The sequence below is a fragment of the Lycium barbarum genome, chromosome 3, assembly GCF_019175385.1.
Source record: "Lycium barbarum isolate Lr01 chromosome 3, ASM1917538v2, whole genome shotgun sequence".
In the NCBI taxonomy this organism is placed as follows: domain Eukaryota; kingdom Viridiplantae; phylum Streptophyta; class Magnoliopsida; order Solanales; family Solanaceae; genus Lycium; species Lycium barbarum.
The window spans coordinates 124743295-124770103 of record NC_083339.1 but is presented as its reverse complement, the minus strand read 5'-3'; the positions used below and the strand labels follow the sequence as shown (position 1 = coordinate 124770103).

The 26809-nt window shown below is 38.2% G+C and overlaps 1 protein-coding gene across 7 annotated transcripts; it reads left to right on the top strand.

Moving 5' to 3' along the window:
* Positions 1-12657: 12657 nt before the first annotated feature.
* LOC132632267 (ASI1-immunoprecipitated protein 2-like) lies at positions 12658-24147 on the top strand. Of its 7 annotated transcripts, none has more exons than XM_060348134.1 (12): positions 12927-13152; positions 13642-13719; positions 15497-15665; positions 15855-16372; positions 17629-17714; positions 17795-18264; positions 18404-18898; positions 19028-19823; positions 19945-20175; positions 20268-20392; positions 20529-20911; positions 22565-24147. In XM_060348134.1, the coding sequence occupies exons 1-12, from the start codon at positions 13084-13086 to the stop codon at positions 23828-23830; spliced, it is 4686 nt and encodes a 1561-aa protein (XP_060204117.1). In that variant the 5' UTR covers positions 12927-13083; the 3' UTR covers positions 23831-24147. The 7 variants fall into 7 exon arrangements, with proteins under 7 accessions (XP_060204115.1, XP_060204120.1, XP_060204117.1 ...); XM_060348133.1 differs by having other exon boundaries at positions 15810-16372; XM_060348131.1 differs by adding an exon at positions 13359-13443 and having other exon boundaries at positions 13131-13152; positions 15497-16372.
* The last annotated feature ends 2662 nt before the right edge of the window (positions 24148-26809 follow it).

The following is a 26809-nucleotide window of genomic DNA, read 5'->3' as shown; positions in this document are numbered from 1 at the left end:
ATCTAATGCTTCCCGGAGTTTTTATTTTTGAGATTCTCGAAATTCATCCACACGTTTAAAAGAAGCTCCCATGACATTCAAACATTTGAAACCAAGAGTACAAGTTCTCCCACTTGAACACACTTTTTAGAAACCGCAACAAGGGTTAGTTGAAGTTGATGAGCAAAACAATGAATGAAATGAGCCAATCTACTTTCTTGTTTGATCGGCGTTTTAAGACCACCTAGCGCACCTTGCATATTGCTTGCCCCATCATAACATTGCCCCCGTACATAAGATAAAGTTAAAGAATTGTGAGCAAGTACATCCACAATTGCTTTCTTCAGAGATAAAGCACTAGTATCTTTAACATGAACAAGTCCAATAAATGCCTCCATCACAAATCCCCTTTTATCAACATATCGTAAACAAATATCCATTTTCTTTTTGCGTGACACGTCTCTAGATTCATCAACCAATAGAGCAAGGTAGTTGTTATATCCCGTATTTTGCATATTAACGATAATTTGAGATAATTGTGACTAGTAAGAGATAAGACAATATTTTTTATCTTATTTAATACATAAGTTGTTCATGAAAATATTGATGTGGAAATATTGAGGAAGGCTAAGGGCAAAATTGGAAATTTGGAAAATAGTTTCATGAATTACAAAAATTAGCCATGAAGTAGTTGGGCTTGGAAAAACAAAAAAAGAAAAGAAAAAAAAGGCCCAAGGTGGCCGGCCATAGGGGACATGGGCCAAGGCCCATGTGAAGGCTAAATTAGTAAATAAAAGAGAGGGCCACTATTATTTGTCATCACATTTCAAGAACATTCAAGAGAAAGAAACTTGACAGCAAGAAGAGAAAGGCCATTCGGCCAAGAGAAAAAAGAGGAGAATTTTTTTTGAAGCCATCAATCTTGATCCAAAAAAAATATATTCTCCTTGTATTCTTACTAATTCAAAGGTCTTCTTTAACATGGTACAATTGTTGAAGCAAAAAGGCTACTCTTTGTCGCAAGTCCAAAATTCTAGTCAAGTGGAAAGTTAAGGAAAAAGGTAAGAATTAATCCTCTTTTATATGTTATGAAAGGTTTATGTATGTTGTAGTATATAGAAATGAATGAAAATCATGGAAATAATGTGTGTTGTGTGTGGCCGTGTGGGTGTGTGTGTAGAATTGTGGCCGTGTGGTTGTTGTATGGCGGAGAAGAGATGAATTAATTTTACTTAGTATGTTAGTTGTGTTGTTGTGGACTTTATGATGCAAATGAAGGTTTAATGGTTCAAGTTGGCATTGTAATTGGTTGTGGGTTGTTGTAGGAATTAATGTGGTTCTAATATGATTTTATGTAGTTATGAGAAGGAAATTGCTAAAGTGTGAATTGTTGTTGTAGTTTATGAATTTGAAAGAAGGAAATGTGTTATTGTGGCTTTTGTTGCATTTGGAAGGTTTCGGGTGGAATGGCATATTGGTTAGATTATTGTGAATATTGTGCGGATTGTTTGAAACGTTCTTGAATGGCTTCGGATTAGTACTTGAATGTGTGAGCAAATATGAATTGAATATAAATGGGACGCCGTTGAAGTTTGTAGGAAGAAGTTGCTAATGTTAGTATGCGTTTTGAATCGATTGTGGATATTGTTAGAAAAATTGTTGGTATTGTTGTTGATATTTTGGCCGAGTTAAATTCTCGGATTTGTTGTTGATGATATAGCCGAGTTGAATTCTCGGGGATGTTGCATTTACAGGGGAAATGCTGCCGAAATTTCTGTAGATAAAGTGTTGGTTTAGAATTGGACTTTTAAGTGTTATGGCTAATGTTTGGTATATATGAATATTGTTGTAGATCTTGCGAAGCGAAAGACTTAAGTTCGGATTAGCGTAGAAAGCGGGCAAGGTATGTAAGGCTTACCTTTCTTTCTTTTGGCATGATCTTTATGAGACGAGCAAATAACATATATGTATGATTCTAAAGAAAATCCTGCTCTTAGAGCCACTAGGATGGCTAATGTTATTGATTTCCATAAGCTACTCCATATGATTTTGATGCGTATTTATGATGTCTGAAGGTCTATTTGATATGTTTCCGAATGGTATTCGAAAGATAATCGATATGACTAGAGTCTTGATTTTTCAAATGCTAGCACGTCCGACTATTCCATCGAGTCTTTGATATACTTTGATATGTGCATATGATTCTAAAAGTTATATCTGATTTGATCTATACGATATCCGAAAGATACTTGATATGAGTATTGCTTTGATTTTTTCCAAAAAAATGACTTCTGAAATGCTCGTAGAAGGTTCTGTACTTCAACGTCCATAACTTTCTCATACTAAGTCGGATTGACCCGAAACTTGTTTCTGAGCCTTCTGGAGTCGGTAAGTATGCTTGTCTATCGAGTCTTGATTTATGTGCATATGGTTTCACATTATTCTGTTCGTGCAAGCCCCAGTTTGGATTTCACTGAGCCCGGGCCAGGACATGTTCTCGTGCGTACTCCACTTCATTATTCACCGAGTCCCTCTCACTTGCGGGTCGGGACACGTTATATGTATATGTATATGATGATTTGATGATACGGGGATGGCGGCCAGGATGACATATGATGACTTTATCCACCGAGACCCACAACAGAGGGCCGGGACACGTTATGTATATATGGTATATGATTCTGACATGTATGATTCTATCCACCGAGTCCCTTAATAAAGGGTCGGGACACGATATATGTATATATGATGCATGATGTTGACATACATGATTCCATCCACCGAGTCCCTCATAAAAGGGCCGGGACACGTTATATGTACATATGGTATATGATGTTGATATGCATGACCTTATTTACCGAGTCCCTCACTAAAGGGCCGAGACACGTTATATATATGTATATATATATATATATATATATATATATATATATATATATATATATATATATATATATATATATATATATATATATATATATATATGTATATGTGTATGAATCTTGATTTGAAATATACTACTTCTTTACATAGAGGGAACGTACTGATGATTTTACACAATCATACTGGTTCTGGAAAGTTTCTATTTTTGGCTACGATCCCCTGTACTGTACTTCATGCCTTACATACTCGGTACATTTTCCGTACTGACCCCCTCTTCTTCGGGGGCTGCGTTTCATGCCCGCAGGTACAGACGTTCACTTGAGTGACCCGACAGCTTAGGTCATCTTTCTGCTGCTTTGGAGTGCTCCCTTGTTCTGGAGCCCACATTTGGTACAGACTCATTCATTGTACATGTGTATGTATATATTCAGGGGTACGACGGGGCTCTGTCCCGTCATATGATTCTGTTATGTTTGTTAGAGGCCTGTAGACATATGTGTGGGTCGCTATTGTTCGGTTATGTCTGTGATTTGCGTCTAAGCGGTCCTATTTGCTATGACAGCCTTAACGGCTTGTATGTATATATATACTTATGTATATGCTTTGGACGATATGTTCTACGACAGCCTTGGCGGCTCCTATATGATGTGTTTGATATATGCGACCGCTTAAGATAACATCTGCCCTTAATATCTGTAATAATTAATATATATTGGATATGGATAAGTCGTTGATATGCTGATTTGGTAAGTAAGTGCGTATGGGTGTCCAGCTCGGGCACTAGTCACGGCCCACGGGGTTGGGTCGTGACAGTAGTCACCATTTAAGTCCTCTAGTATAGCCTTAATTGTTTTAATCTTACAAGCACTCACAATATATTTCTGGATATCATGAGAAGTCATTTTATTATTTTTTGGAGCTTTTCCTAACACATAAGGTTGAATTTCATCACATCTATCTGCGTACCATGAAAGAACTTCAAGAAAATTACCTTTGTTCAATGACGATTCACTCTCATCATGATCACGAAGTGTCAAACCTTGATTTACGCGAAGTCGGGCCACATCAATTGAAGCATTTAAGCGAACCCAATAGTCATGCTTACCTTTATCATCCAACTTGTAAAATGCAGCCTGAATGGATTGTTGTTCTCGCATTATATCTTCACACATTCTTTTTGATTGACTATGAACACTATTCGGTAGACCAATGTCTGCTAGCAAGCTATCCTTTCTATACCAATTTTTAAACCCTTTAGTCGAAAATACATCACCGCCACCTTAATGAATGCTTTTGTCTTTAAACAAATAACAAGGCAAAAAATAAGCTGCATCTGAACTTGTACTATATTCCAACCAATTAGGAAATTCATCAAACTATTTAGAAACAAAACGACGTGGTGTTCCGGAAATATAAGTTTTAGGGAACACATGATCCTTAGGTTGGAAAGGACGTTTTTGAATGTATGCCGTCCTCATCTCATCACGAATGTTTGGATGATAATCCAAAATTGGAGTTCTTTCGGCTGGGTCTGTCTTTAGATCATTAATATCAAATTCTTGTCTCTAAGAAGAGTGATATGGTATTTCTGTTTGGTTGGCATTTTCATCTCGGCATAGTTGATTTTGATTTTGAGACGCCGAACATTTTTTTGATACTTTCTGAAATATTTCTCCATTCAAACTTAAATAATAGTCAAGCGCGCTGCACTTATTAGAAATCAGCCATACAAATTACTCGCTGAATAGATAAAGAAATTAAGAAAACACAAAATTCTGTTGGTGAAATTTAACATACATCTTCTACATGAACAGTAGCAATATACAGAGGAAAAAAGTAGCAAACTTCCATGCCATCACCTAGAAATAAAAAATATAGGTCCTAACTAAATAATTTTTCCTGCCATCACCTAAAAATAAAAAAATATGTCTACTGGAAAAGTAGCAATATATGAAAATTTCTAATTTTTCTTGCCATCACCTAGAAATAAAAAAGATAGGTCCTAATTTGCAATGAAAGAACGACGGGAAAAAGAAAAAACACAAATGATGAATCTGAATCCAACTCTAAAATGAAAAATTAATACCGATTGGAAATTTTCAAAGAACTAAATTTTACCTTTCTCGTAGCGGCGGTAACCGAGGTGGCATTATGGTGCAGACGTGCAGTGACAGTGGCTAGTACAGGCTACACGGATGGTGGTTTTGTGATGGAGGAAGATAAGGCAGAACAGAAGGGTAGCGGCGGTAACCGAGGTGGCATTATGGTGCAGACGTGCAGTGACAGTGGCTAGTACAGGCTACACGGATGGTGGTTTTGTGATGGAGGAAGATAAGGCAGAACAGAAGGGTAGCGGCGGTAACCGAGGTGGCATTATGGTGCAGACGTGCAGTGACAGTGGCTAGTACAGGCTACAACGATGGTGGTTTTGTGATGGAGGAAGGCAGAACAAAAGGGTTACGACTTACGAGAGGAAGAGAAGGCAGAAGGGCTTTTTGTTTTTGAGGGAAAAAGGTGTTTTTGTTAAAAGACAAAAATTTGACTAGGTTTTATTTAATGAGTGACTATTTTTTAATTTTAAAAGAAAAATTCAAACACTAATTTAAATGTCATGGCTTTGTCTCGTTCAGTTTAGTGAAACAAAATAGTCTAATGCGAAAAAAAATTATGTGCAAGAGCCAGGGTTCGCACTCGCGCCTCTAATGAGAGTTTGCACACCCTTGAACCGCTAGGCTGTCCTTATTTTCTTTGTCAAGGTTGTTCATCAAATACTATATATCAGAAAAGTTCTATATTTAACATATATATCTGATTTTTTCCCCTACAAAGGGTGTTCATATGATCACCCTTGAATGGGTGTAGCTCTGCCCCTGCTTCGAACTCTAAAGTCCATTAGGGTTTCTTGGAGGCTACTCTACCCTAAATCCTAGCTCAAGTCTATAAAAAGGGACACATTTCCTTGAATAGAGATCTCAAATATCCCATAAACTCATGGGTATTCAAAAAGAGGTCAATATGTGGCCAGATATTTCTTGACAACCAAATACTTCAAGGAGATCCACAATATCCTTTCATGAAGATAAAATACGCCCCAAGAAAGTCCACACATGTCCAAATCCAAATCATTTGAAGTTCGAAAAATACGCTTCTAACGGTTCTCGAATCACGGAAAAAATTAGGAGAGAAGAATCAAGGGAATAAACAGATTTGTACCCACATTCTTTATCAATAAAATCTCTGTTTCAACATATTTGTTTGTGATATGGAGTTTATTTCTATCACTTAAAATTTACTGCAAACAAATTGGCACGCCCAATGGGACTAGATCTGCCCTTCATCTTTTCTCTCAGAAATTAGATTTTCAAAATCTAAAGTCAATTGTTACTATGGTAGTCTAAAATTAGATCAACAACGTTGTAACGAAATCGACACATCCAGCGGTTTCCTACCAAACCGCAAAGATGGACACACTGATCGGTGACAATCTGATCGGTGAAATCAAGAAGTCTGATTTTCAGTGCAAATTGAAGTCAAATCAAATTAGATCAACTGTGGGAGTTTGGTATGAATTAAGCTTATGTGCAAATCTAAATACTTTGAAAACTTGTCCTACGTGGATTTGATGATGCTCGTTAATGAAATAGTTTCAATCCATGTCCAAAGTGGATACACTTAGTCTTACCAAACAAGGGCCAAAAGACTTTGAAAAGAAATCATCCAAGGACACTGCAGTGCTTCAAAATCGACATGCAGACTGCTTGAAAAAATGAATTGGAGAATTGAATTGAAAATGGGAAAAATTATGGTGGAGGTTGTGTTGTAATCTTCACTATTACTTCAAATATCATCTTTGAATTCCGCAAGCCTACATTTCGACAAGTTTTGAAGTAGGGGGCATTTGTAGACATCGAAATTGTATCAGATTTAAAATATGACTCTACAAGATGAGTCCAATCCGTCTTCAAACTCTAAGGTCCATTAGGGTTTCTTGGAGGCTACTCTACCATAAACCCTAGCTCAAGCCTATAAGAAGGGACACATATTTCCTTGAATAGAGATCTCAAATATCTCATAAACTCATGGCTATTCAAAAAGAGGTCAATATGTGACCAGATCTTTTTTGACAACCAAATACTTCAAGAAGATCCACAATATCCTTTCATGAAAATCAAATACATCCCAAGAAAGTCCACACATATCCAAATCCAAATAATTCTACGTTCAATAAATACGCTACTAACAACCCTCGAATCACAGAGAAAATTAGTATAGAAGAATCAAGGGAATAAACAGAATTGTACCTGCATTCTTTACCAATAAAATCTCTGTTTCAACATATTTGTTTGTGATATGCAGTTTATTTCTATAACTTTAAATTTGTTGCGAACAAAGACTAAAATTAAATTACATTGAGGACGATACAATCTCCCTATAAGATAACATCATATGCCCTAAGCGAGGTTCGCACGCTTCTTTTTTTTTCACAGCCTAATGTGAGGACCCACCATGTCATCATGCCACATAGGTGCCACTTGACACATATATTTGCCATGTGGAATGATTACATAAGAGGAAGAGTAGATATTATAGGAAGATTCTAGAGATATAGGGAGGTTTCTCTTGGAAGACCCTAGAATTTCATAGATTTGCATGGAAAGTCCTTGGAATACTCTAGGTGTGTAGAGATTTCTAGAATAGGGGCTTATTAGTAAATATGTAGGGACTTGTATAATAATTATTATTTACATACTAGTCCCTAGGTGAGTAGTATAAATAGGAAGTTCATTCATTTGTAAATCATCAAGAATTTAAGTTCTCTCTAATAAAAAGCTTCCTTCTGGCAAATTTCTCTTGTCTTTCTCAATTACTATTTCCTTAGCGATCTTGAGTGTAGTAAACTAGGCTGACTTGGCATAGCAAGATCGTGAGCAAGTTGTACAAGAACGTAAGTGAGTTGTCAAGTGCCGCACGTGCGCTTAGTTGAAGACTAAGGACGTGACAACGTGGTATCAGAGCGAAGGTTACAACTGAGGGAATGGAAAACGACGGAGAAATCAACGCTGCTAAAACCCAAGCCAATGTCATCCAGGATGCTGCTGGCAAGAAGGGCCATAACAAAAAGAGGAATGACGCCAACAAGAGCCAGGAGGTGCCGCCAGAGATTGTGCCAAATGAAGGGCTTACATCCCAAGAACCATCTACCACTGAGGCGAGCGAGGATGACGTGGAGGTCCTGTCCGAGGACGTCTAGCTCGGTAAAGAGTGGGTTATGAAGGTTAACGTGGGGATTGACGCCATCGACATATTTGGCCAACGTTTGGGCAAGGTGGAGGGCACTCTTAGCGTTCTTGAGGGGCATACTCTTGAAGAGATTGAAAGCATCCGAAATGACTTGGAAGGGCACATGCAGGCTGAGGTTGAGGTAAAGCAAACCATCACTGCCTTAGAGGGCGGACTCATGGAGGCGTTGAGTACTATCGATGCCATGAAGGCAAAGATAGTGGCACTCAAAGAGCAGGTCAACGTTGGTGTGACTGAGGCAGCCAACAATGTTGTTGTGATGAGGGAGGCTAAGATCGAGGCTCCTAATCCACCAGTGTTCAAAGGGGTTCGTGATGCACAAGAGGTGGAGAACTTTCTTTGGCACTTGGAGAACTATTTCAAGCATGGCAAAGTAAGGGACGATGAGGCCAAGATCAATACCGCTGTGTTGTACCTAACAGAGACTGCCATGCTATGGTGGAGAAGAAAGGTCGCTGATACTGACAGAGGTCTATGCACAATCAACACGTGGGATCAGTTCAAGAATGAGTTCAAGCGACAGTTCTATCCAAATAATGTCTTGTACGAGGCAAGGCACAAACTTAGCGAGTTGAAGCAGACAGGGAGCATCCGCGACTATGTCAAGGAGTTCACCACCCTTATGCTTCAAATTCCCAACCTCACTAGCGATGACTTGTTGTTTCACTTTATAGACGGGTTGCAAAATTGGGCTAAGCAGGAGTTGCAACGCCGTCAAGTCGCAGACATAGACCAAGCCATAGTGGAGGCCGAGTCTTTGATGGACTTCAGGCATGACAAGCACGGCAAAGGCCAAGGCAATGAGTCAAGGGGTAGCGATGTCAAAGATGGGGGAGACCGTGGCGAGAGCAAGGAGTCGCAACAACAATACTCCAAGACTCAAAATGCAAATAAGTTCGACGACAAGAAGTCAGGTAGTCGTCAGGGCTATGTTGAAAAGAAGGCGCAGAACGAGAAAAAGGGATGCTACTTATGTGGAGGGACGCACAGCTTCAAAAATTGCCCTGACCTGAAGAACATTAGCGCTATGGTACGTGCAAGTCACGAGCAAACGCAAACACAGAGTACGGGAATCGCACAGTTGGGGACGATTAGACTATGTGGCGTTGTCGCGAAGCAAGATAGTCAAACCAATGATAATAAAAACCAGTACGTGGATCTCACCATTAATAACAAGCCCGCTCGTGCACGGGTAGACACTGGGGCGACTCATAATTTTGTGACCGAGGCCGCAGCGAAGAGACTAGAGTTGAAGCTCACTCCAATTAACGCCCTCGTCAATACCGTGAATGCTAAGCCAGAAAATGTTCGTGGTGTAGCTAATGGCGTTAGTGTCAAATTGGGCGATTGGAAAGGTATGACAAATTTTACCGCCACTACTATGGATATTTTTGACATTGTTTTGGGGCAAGAATTCTTTACACATTGCCACGCGATGATCGATCCCTACCTCCAACGTCTCTTGGTCATGGAGCGAGAAGACGCTTGCATGGTGCCTACAGTGACTATGTCGCATGGACAGGGCCATGCACAACTTTCAGCTATGCAGCTTGTCAAGGGGCTCAAGAAAGAAGAACCAACATTTATGGCAACCATTACAAGTTTGAAGGAAGATAATGGTACCCAAGAGACACCGCCGCCTTGGATAGATAATTTGCTCAAAGAAAATAAAGATGGTATTTCCGAAGAGCTACCTAAGAGCTTGCATAAGAGCTTGCCTCTTAGGCGTGAGCTGGATCACAAGATTGAGTTGGAGCATGAACCGGGAAAGGGTCAAGTCATGCATCGATTAATATCACCGCCTCACACGATAGGGAGATTGAAGCTATCATTGACTACTAGGCCAGGCGGAAACAAGGGCAAAAAGGCACTACCATGTTCCTCATATATTGGAAGGGGAAATCACCGGAGGAGGCCGCATAGGGGCGGTATGAAGACTTGTGGCAGTTTAAAGACAAGATTCAAGAGTTTACACAGCAGCAGTGCGCCGCGGTCGTCGCACCATTAGGTGGGGGAGAGTGTGAGGACCCACCATGTCATCATGCCACATAGGTGCCACTTGGCACATATATTTGCCATGTGGAATGATTACATAAGAGGAAAAGTAGATATTATAGGAAGATTCTAGAGATATAGAGAGGTTTCTCTTGGAAGACCCTAGAATTTCATAGTTTTGCATGGAAAGTCCTTGGAATACTCTAGGTGTGTAGAGATTTCTAGAATAGGGGCTTATTAGTAAATATGTAGGGACTTGTATAATAATTATTATTTACATACTAGTCCCTAGGTGAGTAGTATAAATAGGAAGGTCATTCATTTGTAAATCATCAAGAATTCAAGTTCTCTCTAATAAAAAGCTTCCTTCTAGCAAATTTCTCTTGTCTTTCTCAATTACTATTCCCTTAGCGATCTTGAGTGTAGTAAACTAGGCTGACTTGGCATAGCAAGATCGTGAGCAAGTTGTGCAAGAACGTGAGTGAGTTGTCAAGTGCCGCACGTGCGCTTTGTTGAAGACTAAGGACGTGACACTAATCTCAAAACAATATTGAGTAGGATTACATAAATTTCACTATAAGATTTAATGATATCACCTTTCCACGTTAATTGCCAATTTTATGACCGAAATATGAGTTCAGATTTTAATTGTTGAATCTACACGGACAAAGAAAAAAATATAATTGATCTACGTAGTAATAAAAACATAAATTATACTATAACTAATGATGATTAAGAGCTTGTTTGGATTGGCTTATAAGTTGGTCAAACCAGCTTATAAGCCATTTTTTACTTATTTGGGTGTTCAGTAGAAAACAACTTAAATTAAGTTAAAAAGTGCTTAAAATAAGTCAAAATCAAGAAGTTGCTCAACCCCAACCTATTTTTTTGGGTTAAAAGTCATTTTGGTTTGACCAACAACTTTATCTTTTTATCGCTTATATTTTCTGTTAATTCCAATACGACTCTTACTTCTAAAAACCCTTTAAGCACTTTTATCCAAACACGTAACTGTTTATTTATAAAATAACTTTCAGCACTAGAAAAGTACTTTAAGCACAACCATTTTTTCCAGCTAATTCAAACAGGCTCTAAGTAATGAACTAAAATATGAAAGCAATATCAATAGTCAATAGTCAAAGTGGCAAACCAATTTAGAGCCCGTTTGGATTGGCTTATAAGTTGCTTATAAGCTGTTTTCAGCTTTTTTGAGTGTTTGGCTGGCCAGCTTAAAGTCATTTTGTGTATAAAATAAACTTAAAAAAATAATTGAGCCCATTTGACTTAGTTTATCTAAAGCAGCTTATAAGCTGAAAACAACTTATAAGCTAAAAAAAAAAGTTAGACTATCCAACTTATTTTTTTTAGCTTATAAGCTGTTTGCAGCTTATAGACATAAGCCCATCCAAACAGGCTGTTAGACGCATTATGACATCAGCTACCATTCGAAAAGACTTTTTGCTATTAAATCTTTAGGAAAGTTTCTAGGGTGGTCTGCATGGACAAATGGGCCTGGATCAATAACAGCTTTATAATTTTTTTTTCTTGGAGTTACTAATTATATTATATTACTCTATTTTTATATATTTAAAAATAAATTATAAATTTCTATCAATGGCAAAATCTAGTGTTACAATATTTAGTACGAAAATATAATGTGAAAACAGATTGCATTTCTAGGTTTATACCATTGCATCACCTTTTTAGATATCGATAAACCTCAATCTCCTTGCTCCTTGCTGTGAATATATGTGATGCTGACTATAGAGCTTTTGTTGTAAGAAGGTGAATAATAAAATGAAATTGGAAAGAAAAATTGCAAGTTTTTCAAATTCGATATATTTAGGCAATACAAAATAATTATAATGTAAGAATGAACGATTTTGATTGGTGCATATGCATATAAACATGATTTATTCGCCCCGGCCCCCTCAAACTTAAAATAGGCCAAGTTTATAACATAATCTTATTTATGATTCACTAGCCAAATTTATTATTCAATTAACTAAATCTATTTTTCAATTAACTCAATTTGTTATTGTAATTAATTTGTTAAATAACGCTCATATTACTACGATATTGCAATTATCGATTTGATGAAGTTTATAATTGTAATTATCAATTTCGTGGAGTTTATAATTTCATAAAAAGGAGTATGCACTTCTTCGACTGTCCCGTACGTCCAGCATACCGATCCGCTCTAAATATATATATATATATATATATATATATATATATATATATATATATATATATGTTTAAGGCCCATAAAAGAGAGTGCAAAACAAGAATTGATTTTACTGTATCTCATGGCAACCAGATTATTCCTCCTCTTTTAAAAAAATAATAGTAAAAGAAAAAGAAAAGAAAAAGGAAACATGTGGTACCAATAACATATTATCACATGCTCCATAGCAATAAAATTGTACAAGTAATCTTACCCATCACACGGTATATATATAAGTAGCATGGTCCGTGGTGTGTTCCTTGCTGGTAAGAAAGAAAAATAACAAATCCACTGTGTGTACGCGCAAGCGAGAGAGAGAAATAAAGAAGGCGCAAGTGCGTGTTGTAACTGTTCACTGAACAAAATAACACGTCAATTTGCTCATTCAAACACTCAAGTAAATTATTACGTACGTACTTTTTCTGTTCATCTTAAATAAAAATACACATAGATTGTAATTGTACTAGTATTTTTATCTTGTTTTTACAGAATCGCCCTTTGCAACTATCATAATTAACATTTGCCACCACATATATATTTTTTTCCTTAGAGAGAGAGAGAGAGAGAGAGAGTATACAGATAATAAGCATTTGGATTTATTTGGGGGTTTTCTTTCAATTGCATGCGTTGAATTGTTGAGATATAACTAATTACGCTAAATGGTGAATGTTTAATCGATCATCGTTACCTTGTTGGCGATGTCTAAACACAAGGAACGAACTATCAATGACTTATACAATGTGACTTTCACTCTTTCCCAACCAAAGGCACGTCTTTTTTTATTTATTTTGTTTTGTTTTGTTTTAATCTTAAATTCAATTAGGGTTTTTTTTTGTTCTCTTTTGCCTTTGTATCCTAGCAATTCATCACTAGATAGCTTCAATTGATGCGTTTATCTTTCAATTGAATCGTGTGTCAATCAAAAGTTTCGATTTTTTTTTTTTTTTTTTTTTTTGCTTTCAATTGGAATCAGTATGGAACAGCGTCGTTTGTGGATAAATTTCAATGTTGATTTGTTCCTGATACTTATTTGAAGACGATTCTTTACTTCTGTCAAGGTTAGGGTTTCTAATTAATCAAAAATATAATTTTTTTTTCGTTAATTTATTGTTTTGCTTAGCGATGTTGTGGGATTTGTTCAGTTCAGGTTATGTAATTGAAGTGCTACACGATCTATTTGCTGTACTGTTGTTTTCCTAGATTTTTGGAATATGCTGTTTGGCTGCAACTGATAGTGCTTTTTTTTTTTTTTTTAGATTACCCCTTTGTTGAGAGGAAACCATCGGATGCAAGGGCCATTTGATGAATCTATTTGTAGCTTCCAGTCGAATACGGTGAGACTACAGGGTAATTTACGTGCTTTGTGCTCATTCTGTTGACTCATTATTCTTTTCCGTTAACGTGATGTATATTCACTGTCCTATTTGTGTCCATTAGTTTGTCTCAGAAATAGATGTAAACTGCGTGTTTTAGCTCTTTTTTTTTTTTATCATGGAGCGGTAACCTGTTTGATGGTGTGTTCTTTCCCTGCTGAAGATTTTATATTTTCATATTTAGGAGAAGGCTGGACAATACTTTTTTTTTTGTTGTTGTCAATTACTAGTTTGTCCAGTATTGTTAATTTTATGCTACGTTAGCTTATTCTCCAATTTTATTAATACCGCTGTTTCTTTTACTTTGGTATCTCTGCTATTTTATTGCCGTTATGTTTCTTTCTTCAGTATTTCATCGTAGCTTTTTACTCGTGCATTTTTTTTCCAACCTGTTCCGAAACATGATTTTTCTTGAGCCGAGGGTCTACCGGAAACAACTTCTCTAGCCCACAAAGTTAGGGGTAAGGTCTGTGTACACCTCACCCTCCCCAGACCCCACTTGTGAGACTACACCGTGTATGTTGTTGTTGTTTTATTGTTCAGTTTGCTCGGAAATAGATGTAACTGCGGGTTTTAGTTCTTTTTTATCATGGAGCAGTAACCTGTTTGATGGTCTATTCTTTCCCTGCTGAAGATTTTATATCTCCATATTTAGGAGAAGGCTGGACACTATTTCTTTGTTGTTGGATACTTCTGATAAGTAGATAGTCGTTTTCTACTTGCTTCCAACATTCCCCTGTATGTTCAAAACATTGTTTAAGTACACTTGGTTGGCTTTCCAGAAAATTTCTTGTTTTCAGTGGAGAGCATTGCCATTGCTTGGGTTGTCATGGCATCATTGATAATTACTAGCTGTTAGCAACTTAGCAGAAATGTATAATGTGGTGCAAGTAGAATGTGTCTGGTTGTTCTAGCTTTTGTCATCATTTTATAATGGAAGGATGTCAGAACCCTTTTCCTGTCCTTGGTAACAGAGTATCTACAAGATTTTTAGGATGTGAAGGGCTATCGTTTTTGATAAAGAAAATGCGAAGGACATCTTATTCTTTATTCAGTTATATTTAGGAAAAAAACGGTTTTTTTTAATAGTACTTAGATTGTGAGATGTTATGATTTGTTAACAATCACTTCCATAATATGGTCGACTCAGCTTTTTACCATCGTCATAGTTGTAGGGAATCTTTTTGACTAGTGTTAAGAGGGATTTTTGAATGTGAAGAGCTAGCCCATTCTTTATTCTATTCTACTCTAGAAAAAAGAAGGTTGCTATGTTACCTGTTTCACAAACAAAGAAAAAGAAAAGAAGGTTGCTAAGTGATCCTTTCCAATACATACCATATAAGATACCTGAGATGTTAAAGCTTGTCAGTAGGCCTTTTCCTAGTATGCTATTTTTGATAAGGACCTTTTCCTGGTATGCTTGACTCATCTTTTTGCCGTAAGGTAACTTTTTTATTTTAGTTAGGTTGCACTATTTTTTTTTTTTGAGAAGCAAAGTAGAGTATATATATATAGAAAAAAAGGAACAGACGAGCACCAGCAGGTGCTAAGGCATTATAAGTGATAGGACTTCTTCTATACCAAAACAAAAAGAAGGAATCCTGCTTGGAATTCCTAAACTTGCAAACAATCAATAAAGTGTCACATACTATCTACATTCTTTATTTTCTGTTGGTAGCCCTATTGTTGATTCCTCACTTAACCAAAACTCTTTTTTCAAATGTTTTATTGTGTTCAGGTGTCAGCTGAAGTCAGTAAGGAATCGATTCTGTGTTCTCGGAATCAGAGTGTTGGTGGAAGACTAGTCTCTGGGACGTGTAACGTGTGTTCCACTCCTTGCTCATCTTGTATCCCCACTAGTCAAAGTCAAATGGAGTCAAAAGTTGATCAAGTATCGGGGGGAAGCGGTATGATAAATAACTTAAGTTTCTCTGTCAATGACATTTCATCTTCTAATAAGACTAGAAAATGTGAAACTAGACAGAGTAGTGAAATAAACAGCGCAATCCACACAAGTTCAAGTAACTTATCTTTCTCTGCAAACACTGAAGTTAAAGCAAATGCAAGGACTTCTGATGTTTCATCGGCTACTTCAGATGGTGCAGTGCTTGCGAAGTTAAAGGATCCCAAATCTCTTGAAGGCCTTGATGACAACATGTCATGTATCGTGAGAGGAGATGAAGCTAATAAATTGTCCAGCGTTGGTAAGATGAGTGGAGACAGATCAAGTCTTCAGTGTTCTTCTACTTCTAGTGGGAAGACTATAAATAATCAAACTTCTGCTGGATGTGTACACGTGAAAAATGAGGCTGATGATGGTAGTACAATTGGCCATAGTAGGCGGAATGAAAGTAGCGGGGAAGCAAATAATAAGGCACCTAGTGAGGCGATCTCTTCAAGAAATGCACATAGTACAGGAGACTATTTGGAAAATAACCATTCATCAGTAAAGAATGACGTGGCATCTGAAGCTTCTGATGATCTGCCTGCTGATACTTGTCCCGAGAAGGATGATGAAAAGAGTGTTGGATCACCTGTTTCGTCTGATACAAAGGATGCTTTACAGTCTCATCAAATGGATGAGAGTGAGGATTCTGACATAGAGGAGCAAGATGTAAGTAAGAATGCTTTTACTATTTGCTCCTGGAATACTCATTCTTTTTCTTTTTGTTTGTTTTGTCCTCTAAGCTTGTCATTTGTCTCATCCCAATAGATCAATCCCGGGCAACATGATAAGAAACTGATAGTCAGTTGTGATTGGTTGCTTTTCTTTCTTTTCTTTGAGCCGAGGGTCTTTCGGAAATAGCCTCCCTACTTCCATGGTAGGGGAAGGTCTGCGTACACTCTACCCTCCCCAGACGACCCCACCTCGGGGGATTACACTGGGTATGTTGTTGTTGTTACTGTGTTTGCATGTGACTTCAGGTTACTACGACCTGACTTAGAAGCCTATGAGTGATTAGCATCTGGCATAGGAAATGTGAGAAATCTTATGTTTTCATGTCTTCAGGCACTGAAGAAGCCTACTAAACTTGTAGAACATGTGCACGCATTTGCATATATTCTTCCCATAATTAGCTCATACCTTATATTTAGTTGGCTGGACATGTCTTGCCTGTCAAGGCGGAAGACTATTGGATGCTAAAGCATGACTTGTAAGGGGCATCATCCCTACTATGGGGTTTAGACAGTCCTAACTTGTTTACAGAAAATAGTTATTTCCTCTGGTAGAGCTAAATGCCAATATCAAATTCTATGGTTCTGTGCTGAATATGTTGGCACCTCACTCACTGAATGTTTGACAGGGGTTATTAGACCATTATAAAGAAAAAATTGTTGGTCAGAATTCAGAAAGCTAAATGAATAGCAGCACTTCAAATGGATGGTCAAATCGATCAACTTTTATATGGACATTAAAAAAAAAAAAAAACAAGTGGCTCCTGATCTGCAACAACTGCTGCTTTGGCTCTTTATTTGTTTAGATCAGTCGTGCAGATTCTTTTTTTGTCTAAAAGGCGTGATAAATAAAGGTGTCATTGGAAATTCTTTTAGCAGGAAAATGTTTTGTCACTACTATTACCGATTGCAATGTATGAATTAGTGCCATGCATGTGAGTTATGTTTGCATCTTTGATTGAGGTACACATTTCTCTTTTCTTGTGCATAGAAGTGATGTGTTTGACACGTCTTGTCTTTCTTGGAGAACTGTATGTAGCTTAGATCATGCAATCATGCTGCCTTATTATGTGGATTTTGTAGTTATTTCTTCTTACTAGTTTGCGAGTTTAGTATTAGCTTGCAAGTTTGTATTGTACTACACACCTTTTCCCCCCTTTGAAATTGTCAGTGTGATTTCTTTGCCAATTACAGGTGAAAGTTTGTGATATATGTGGAGATGCTGGTCGGGAGGATTTACTTGCCATATGTTGCAAGTGTACAGATGGTGCAGAACATACGTAAGCCTCCAATTCATTTTATCTTCACATGGTCATTTGGTTCCTTGCGGTTGACGAGAATATTTGTTGTTTTATCCCAGTTATTGCATGCGAAAAATGTTACAAAAAGTTCCAGAGGGGGATTGGATGTGCGAGGAATGCAAATTTGACGAGGAAATGAAAAATCGGAAAGAAGTTAAATCTGTGAAGCTTGATGGAAATGGAAAAAGTTATCCTACTGGTAAAATTGCTGTTGGAAATACAGGCCTCACCATAAAAACGGAATCAAAACCTTCTGATTTTGACGGTGACATAGTTTCTGATGCCAAAATTTCTGGCAAGAGGCGTATGGATGATACTGAAGTTTCTTCTGTGGCAAAGAAGCAGGCTCTCGAACCAGTTTCGGGGTCACCCAAAACGCTGAGTCCCAACAGACTTCCTGCACTTTCTCGTGAAAGTTCATTTAAGAACCCAGATAAGGGGAAGTTAAGATCTGCAAATCAAATCTCCTCTGGAGGACTTGCTGTTCATGATACTCCAGCTTGGGGGTCACGAACACAAACTTCTAGAGGTAATTTTATCGAAATTGGCCTGGATCTTATCTTCTCCACTTACTAAGAGATGCTCTGAATTGTCTGATGTTTTCTGCCACTTGATATGGCACACAGTATGCCGTAATCAATTAAGCTGGATTCTTTTTGTACCTGCAGGTACCTTTTCAAAGTCTAATTCTTTCAATTCCCTGGCTGCAAAACGAAAAGTGCAACTTGTCGATGAGGGCTTCCTGCTGAAGCAGAAATTGGTCAGAGAGTCTGTTAGTCTTGATGCGAAAGAGAGTTCTAGTCGATCAATGGGCAAATCTATGTCATTTAGATCGATAAACACAAGCCGCAACAATGTTTCTGAATCAAAGGTTAAAATGTTATCCCCTAAGTTTTCCTCTGCTCAGGACAAAGGACAAATGTCGACAAAAGAACGAAATCAATTTGAAAGGAAGAATTCTTTTAGATCAGAGCGTTCTCCCAGCACTTCTGTTCCTTCTAGAACCGATCAAAGATCTGCATTTCGAGGTGACCCTTCTCCACTTTCTTCCTCAAGTAATATCCGTGATTCGAGGACAGGTCAGGTTGACAGCAAACCTGTGTCATTATTGAAATCTTCTGGTGCTGTTGCTCGTAGGACTCAGGATGTATCTGTTTATTCAGGTAGAGTGGCTTTGCGTTGATGTGCCTTCTGTATCTTTTTCCTTTTACTCGTATTCTTTTCAGGGAGAGGTGGGGTTAAAGCCTTCTACATATTCATTTCATGATGCATTTTCTGTCTACATGAATCAGATGAAGCTAAGAAGCAGATATCACACACATCCATCTCCCCAGGAGCTCTTGCTGCCAATACAATTAGTAGCTCTGATCAGAGAACTGACCAGAGTAGCGCTAGGGATGATTCTTTGTCAAACTCTCATATCGCTGAGAGACCAACATCTAGCGCTGGTGAAGGTCTGTCAGATGAGCTGTTCCAACCGAGTGAGTCAAAAAATGTTGGTGAGAGAACAAAGGAGAGTTCTGGGAGACGCTTAAAACAAGCTGGAACTGGTACTAAGTCACTCTTCTGCCAGAAGTGTAAAGGAAGTGGTCACTTGGCAGATAGTTGCACTGTTGATGTGTCTGAATTATCCGCTTCTGATGTTTCTGCTGTAAGAAATACTAGAGAGGCCCCAAATGGCACCAGCAATCTTAAAGCTGCAATTGAGGCTGCTATGCTAAGGAAGCCTGGAATATGCCGGAAGAATAGAGTTTTGGATCAATCTGATGATTTAGCTGTGTCAAACACAAATTCTGAAGCAACAGTGCAAGATCCACTATCTGGTTCAAGTAGCAGAAGAAATTTATCTTCCAATGAGGACGGCTATGTGGTGTCATCGAACTCAATGACTGGCTTTCATAAACAGGAAATCGGTAGCTTGGGGCAGCTGTCAGTGCCTCCTGCTGAAGCTCTTGCCGGAGCAGGGAACGCGTTCCCTATTCTTCCGTCTGACGAAAAGTCTTCACTTGTTGATTTACTTAGATATTCTCAAGCAACAATGTTAATACTTTCGAGGACAGCAATTCCAGAGCATGAATATATATGGCAGTATGATGTCCGACTTTATCTTCTTTGTTTAGTTTTTTCTCCCTTACGACATATGATTGGTTGCAGTTGTGAGATTTTATTGCATTTCAGAAGCAGTTATTTATGCTTACTTTTTGTTCAGGGGTGCTTTTGAGGTTCAGAAGAGTGGGAGAATTCTTGACCTATGTGATGGAATTCAGGCTCATTTATCAAGTTGTGCATCACCCAACGTTGTTGACACAGTAAACAAATTTCCTCAAAGGGTCCTCTTTAATGAGGTATCACGATTGAGCACTTGGCCAATTCAATTTCAGGAGTATGGTGTTAAAGAAGATAATATTGCACTGTTCTTTTTTGCTAAAGATATTGGGAGGTAACTGTTCCACTTAAACTTTCTTGCTTTCAGTAAATTGGTATTATTTAGTTTTTTCAATCTGAAACTAATGGTAATATAAAATGTTTCAGCTACGAGAGGTGCTATAAAACTTTGGTGGAGAATATGATTAGGAATGACACGGCTCTCAAAGCTAATCTTCAAGGTGTCGAACTTCTGATATTCCCATCTAACCGACTTCCTGAAAAATCTCAACGTAAGGATGACACATTTGATGAGATACTTTCTTGAATTTGATATATGTTGAGGTGCTCTGGAAGATACTTGATGCAAAATGAGATGGAGAAACTTCGCCCTTGTTTTTTATTGTTCTGTTCATGCTGTTTATGCAGGGTGGAATATGATGTTCTTCCTGTGGGGTGTCTTTAGAGTAAAGAAGGCAAGCTGCATGCAACATATGCAAGCAGCTGGAAAGCCATCTCTTGCACCCCAAGATATTCCAAAGTCAGTCGTGTCTTTTCCAGAGAATGTACATTGCCTCAGGCCTGTAGACAATGTTACAAGTGCTAACGTTTCCATGGATGGTGAGGTAATTGCTTCAAAGGAGTCTGGTTGTCCATTAGTTAATGGAAATGTTGATTCGAAAGTGTCCCAAGTATGCAAAGGTGACTCTGCAGACACAAATGTGGAGCATCTGGAGCGTAGCTCCATGTCTACTGTACCATCCAGCCACATGAATTCTGCCCTAGAGAGGAGACAATTTGGCATTTTCCAGGTGCTGTTTAACTTCATCATGTTTGCATAGAGAGCTTCACCAATCGTTGTTCAATTGCTCAGTGTTGTAATAGTTTCGTCTTAGAGCAAATTTGATTAGTTGTTTCCTACTTATTGCCTTTTGAATGCGGTACAGTTTCCAAATAGGTGGTGGTGCATTCGTATTTACCTTCTATTTCTATCTGGGATGTTCTTTTTAGTAGGTACATGTGAACAAGGAGGTTGTGCTCCATTATAGGAGAAAATTTGATAGGAGAAGTGAGAGAGCAAGGAGTTTCCAAGGCAATAAAGTAGAAAATTTGCTACTTTAAGCTAAGATTTGACAAAGAGTCTGTGTTTGGATCCGGAACTCATATATTCACACACACACTGCCCTAGAGTGCCTCCCCCACTCAAAAAAAGAAAAATAAGTAAATACATGCTGAGAGAGTCCAATGCTGCTTGAGTTTCTTTTGCGACTTTAATATGTTGTCTGCTTGATTGCTTTTACTGACTTGCTATTTCAATGCTTATTGTGCTTTTAGTTGTTAAGATCATGCAAATCCGGGTTTTTGCTTTTGAACTGGTGACCTACAAACAAATCCTAGTCAACTTGAGTTCTTTAGTCTGTATGGAACATGTCTGATATCAACTTAAAGTCCAAATGCGGGCTCAGTTCTGGCATTGTTGCTTTAGAATGGTGTCATATGACATGATTTCAGAGTTTTTATCTTTTCTTTTAGGTTTGCCATTTCTGGCTAGTATCATTCCTGTCTTTTTTTTTTTTTTTTTGGGGGGGGGGGGGGGGGGGGTTGTATGGATCATTCAAAGCACAGTGATTTGACTTGATAACTAATTATGCCGATCCTTATATGGATCACAACATTTTCTAATGAGTGCATTCTCATTATGTCCCAAAACAGTGTAATTAGCTTTAGGCAACCCACTGGAGAGTCTCTTCCTCAATCTTTTATTTTGTTTGTCTTACTTCATGGGGAGAAGATCTCTGACTTCTATTTGTTTACACTTGAGATATAGTGTGGTTGTGCTATGTGCTATTAAATCCATATCATTCATTTGTTGCTCACATCAAATGCTCGAAATTGGAACAGGTAATTGGCTATTATTTCAGACTTTGCAGTTGTCCTGATTCTCTTAGGTCTTGGCAGAGCATTTGTCTTGTTATTCACAAATGTTTCTTCTGCTTCTTTTTCTTTGTAGTGAGTGTGTGAGCTCAAATTTCTTATTATCAAAGTCATGTCTAATTTATCCTTTATGCTGCAGTTATATGGGTTTATTTTTATCTCAATACCTTTTGGCAGAGTGACAGGTCCAAAAACCTTAGGACTCTTTTGGGTCCACGACCCTGGTCATCACATAACTTGGGGACCACAAGCGGGGCCGTATCCGCTGTTTCGTGTTGCTCACTCAATTTTTTTAAGAATTCCAGCTACTTGATTTATTGCCTTTAGCTAATGGGATCAACTCATGGTTGACCCAAGTTTGCAACCAGTGGGGCTTGGGTTTTTTTTTGGGGGGGGGGGGGGGGGGTTCCCTGTTTTTTTCCCTTGAATGATGTCTCCGGAGAATTTCCCCTTACTCTCTGTTGCTTAAACACTAATTTATTTACATTGCTGCAGCATGTTCCTAATGCACATCATTAACTCTCTTTTAGGTCGGTGATGCTGTACGTGAATGCAAAGCGGAAGTGCAAAGTAGTTTTACTCCAGCTGCCAATACTTCGTCATATCTTAGTACAAGTGAACCAGTGCCAATGGAATGTGGTTCTTTACTTGATAGACAGAAGCCATTTGGTTCTGTTGATGAAGCTGCAGGTCATATGCCGGAGAAAGCTTCTGTGGGCAGCACGGGGAAGGGCTTCAGTAGCACAAATGGTAGGAAATTTGAGATAAATCTGGAAGATGAGTATAAGGATGAAGAGGCATCTGAAACAAGTGGAAGTGCAACTACTGAACCAACACGGAAGGCACTCAATAGTGATGTGCTGAACCACCTGAAACGTCCACATTCTGTTGAGACCGTGATGCATTCTGCTAACTCTGGAGTTAATCAGGCAAGTCGAAGTTTTAATGATCATGACATTCTAGTTGAAAGGGCACACTACGACAAAAAATTGAAGACTAGTATTGGTGGATCTTATGGTAACAGCGAGCAAACTAGTTGTTCCAGCGATGATCTGTTGTCACGGATGCATGGTTCCTCTTATGGACCCTATCTTCCGGATACTGGGTATGATGAAGCTCTGAGTAAAGCAGCTATCCCGGAGTGCTCGGGGAGTGCAGCAAGATATTTCTTCCCTGTTGATCCAAATCCTGTTATGACTAGCTCAACCCCTTGGCAAATGCGTCATCCAGACTATGATCGGCTTAGTGATAGAGTCCCAAATCTTGAGCTAGCATTAGGTGGTGAGTCAAGTTTGCTGACCCAGGGAATCCCACCCTTTTTAGTTGGGAAAGCAGACAAGAAAATCAGTCAGGACCAAGGTGGTGAGACACATTTGCTGACTCAGGGAATCCCACCCTTTTTAGTTGGGAAAGTAGACAAGAAAATCATTCAGGACCAAGGTGGCGGCGAGATACATTCGCTGACTCCGGGAATACCGCCCTTTTTAGTTGGGAAGGTAGACAAAAAAGTCAATCAGGGCCAAGGTGGCGAGACACATTCGCTGACTCCGGGTATACCACCCTTTTTAGTTGGGAAAGCAGACAAGAAAGTCAGTCAGGACCATTCTTCAGCGAAGGAAGAAGCTGGAGTGGAGGAGGTGGAGGATGTCTCTGCTTCTCTCTCGCTTTCTCTTTCCTTTCCTTTCCCAGATAAGGAACAGCAGAAAGGGTCTGTTTCACAAACTGAGCAGGCAATACCTGAAACAAGACGCAGTAATACGTTTCCTCTCTTCTTTCGGGGACTGGGCAACAAGTAGGGCGAGATTGCCAATAACGGTGTACATTAATAGTTTATTCACATGGACGCGGTAGGTTTACAGTATGTTCATAAGGATACAGGGTTATAATTTTGCTAGGTGTTTGCAGTCGGTTTCTTTTTTTAGCTTGCAAGTGCAGAGTGACGGCCCTTTTGTATATATAGAGAGAATATCAGCCGTTATTGGGCTCTGGTACCATAGAAAAATTAACTTTTACCGCGTTAGTTTTTCTCCTTTCAAATATGAGTGATCCCCCAGTGATCTCCTCGTCCTTTTATGAATAAACGCAGTTTCTGGATGGTGGAAAGCCATTCTGATGACAATTTCACCAAATGTGCAAGTAGCACATATACCAACTTTGGCCACTAGTGTGGTTTCCTGAGAGTTAACCACTCTAGTATCTACATGGGCGTATTTACCGTTTGAATCAATTCAAGATCACGAGTATTCCCATCCATACAAATATTCTCATTTTTGGTTCATCTAATTTTACATGTCGAATGAAATTAAAGATAAAGACATCTTAAAATACCGAAAAATGAAACGAAATGAAATTGGAAAGAAAAAAGGAGTGTGGACGTAGGCATTCCATTCCTTAACATTTGCCTCTACTGTTGTGACGATTCTGGAGAGTAAATTCCCAAAAACAGTTACTTGTGTTTGGAGAATTGTCTACTAATATCACTTTTGTTTCTTTTAAGACTATAATATCACTCAATTATCGTCATTTTTCTCAAAATATACTAAACACATAAAATCATTCTTCTTTCCTAATTGGAATGTCATGTCACATTAATATATTATTTTTTAATAATAAATCTATTTAACTCATTTAACACCGATCCAACCCAATTCAAACCCATTTAACCAATTAACCAATGCTTATCCTTTCCTGGTTTTAAAAATCGTATTCTAGTTTGACATAAATCTCCTTTCCTGGTTTTAAAAATTGTTTGTTCTTCTTAATTTTGGTTTCGATCTCATGTATATGTGTATTCAATATGCTTCACTTCATTTTTGCTGTAAGTTGGATGCAGCAATAAAGTTTTCTTCTTTTCATTGTCAGTACATTTGGATAGCCAGTACTTTAGCCCCCTGTTTGGATGGTGGTTTCCCGTAGTTCCTTAATGTATGGTTTTCTAGGAAATCATGTTTGTTTCCATTGTTCTTAAAATTATGTGATATGGTGTTGTAAACCCGTGGTTCATTCCATGGTTATATAACCATGAAAAATCCTAATTTTTGAAACCACGGATTTGATGGTTTTTCCGTGATTACGTATTTCATTTCTCCATTATACCCTCCACCCTCCACCCCACCCCACCCTCACCCCCACCCTACCACTCACCCCACCCCACCCCTGCCCCACGCTACCACTCACCCCCACCCACCCCCCGCCACTCACCCCAACTCCACCCCCGCCCTACCACCCACCCCCACCACCACCCACTACCCCTCACCACCGCCCAACCCCACCCCACAACAACTCACCCCACCCTCATCCCACACTACCCACCCCTACCCACTACCCCTCACCACCACCCAACCCCACCCCCACAACCACTCACCCCCACCCTACTACCCCCTACCCCTACTCATCTCACAATCACCCACCTCACACCACCCACCCCTCCCCCACCCACTACCTACTTATTTTTTAAAGTTCCTATTTTATTCTTTACCTGAGTTTTATTAATATATATAAATTATTTCTAATTAAGAGTTAAGGGTATTTTAGTAAACTTACAAGTTATTATACAGTACCATACAGTCAAATCAAACAATACAAATGTTATTAAACCACGACAAACGATACAGTCTATCCAAACATTGTATTCATTAATATAGTACAATACAATACAACACCATACTGTACCATACCATACTGTACATTGATGAACCACGGGAAACAACCATCCAAACAGAGGGTAGGAAAATCGCACTTTTAACATAGTAAATTGTTTTTAAAGTTTTTCTTTATGAATATTTTAAATTCTTACACTTTATATTTTCAAGTTTTAGTTTAACAAACTACATAAATTATATCATAAGTGAGACTATGGAAGAAGAGGAAGTTTTGCCAATGTCAGGTGATTAATTTCAGTTTACAGACTTACAGTCATTAGATCTAGAAGTCATTGGGTTAAATGGGTTTGGTAGGACTCTCATGAGCAAAAATAGGGTTAAATGGGTTTGATGTCTTATAAATAAATTTATTAATAAAAACATAGAATTTTAATGTGACATAGCATGTTAAATAGGAGAGAGATAGTTTTGTGTGTTTAATATATTTTGAGGATAATAATGAGTTGAGTGATATCCTAAAAAACAAATGATATTAATAGATAATTTTTAAACTATGAGTGACCTTTTCCGGGAATTTACTCAGATTCTGGACCAAAAGACATGTTAAGACAAGGCACACGAGTTTAAACATTTATTTTATCAAAGTTCCATCATCGAAATTAGGGTTAATCCTAGGGCCACTGGAGTCCGCTATTAGTAAAGTCATAAAATATGTTGTCAGTTGTCACATCAAAGTTGTTGAACATTATTCATAACATTAAAGTCATAAAATTAGTTTTGGCTTAATGCATACGCGGCTTCTAAACTTGTTCCTTTTTTTCATTTTGATATTTCAATTAAGTATTGTTCCTATTGAATTTCTGAACTCGTCCTCAAGTGTGTCTATCAAACATAATCCGATTTACATAGTATTTCATCTTCAATATAGTAACATACTAATATATATTCTAACTTAATTATGTCATTTTTTAGTTAAGATTAACAGTAAATGAGAGGGAAAAAAAGGATAGCTCTTAATTAAGTTGACGGTGGAAGAGCAGAACCAGCAGAAAGCGACACATTGATGATCTAAAGAATAGCTTACCACATGTCTAAAATATTACTCTACCTTATTTCCTCAATTTAATTTCTGCTTCTAATAAAAATCAGATTTAGGGGGTTTGATAGGCATAC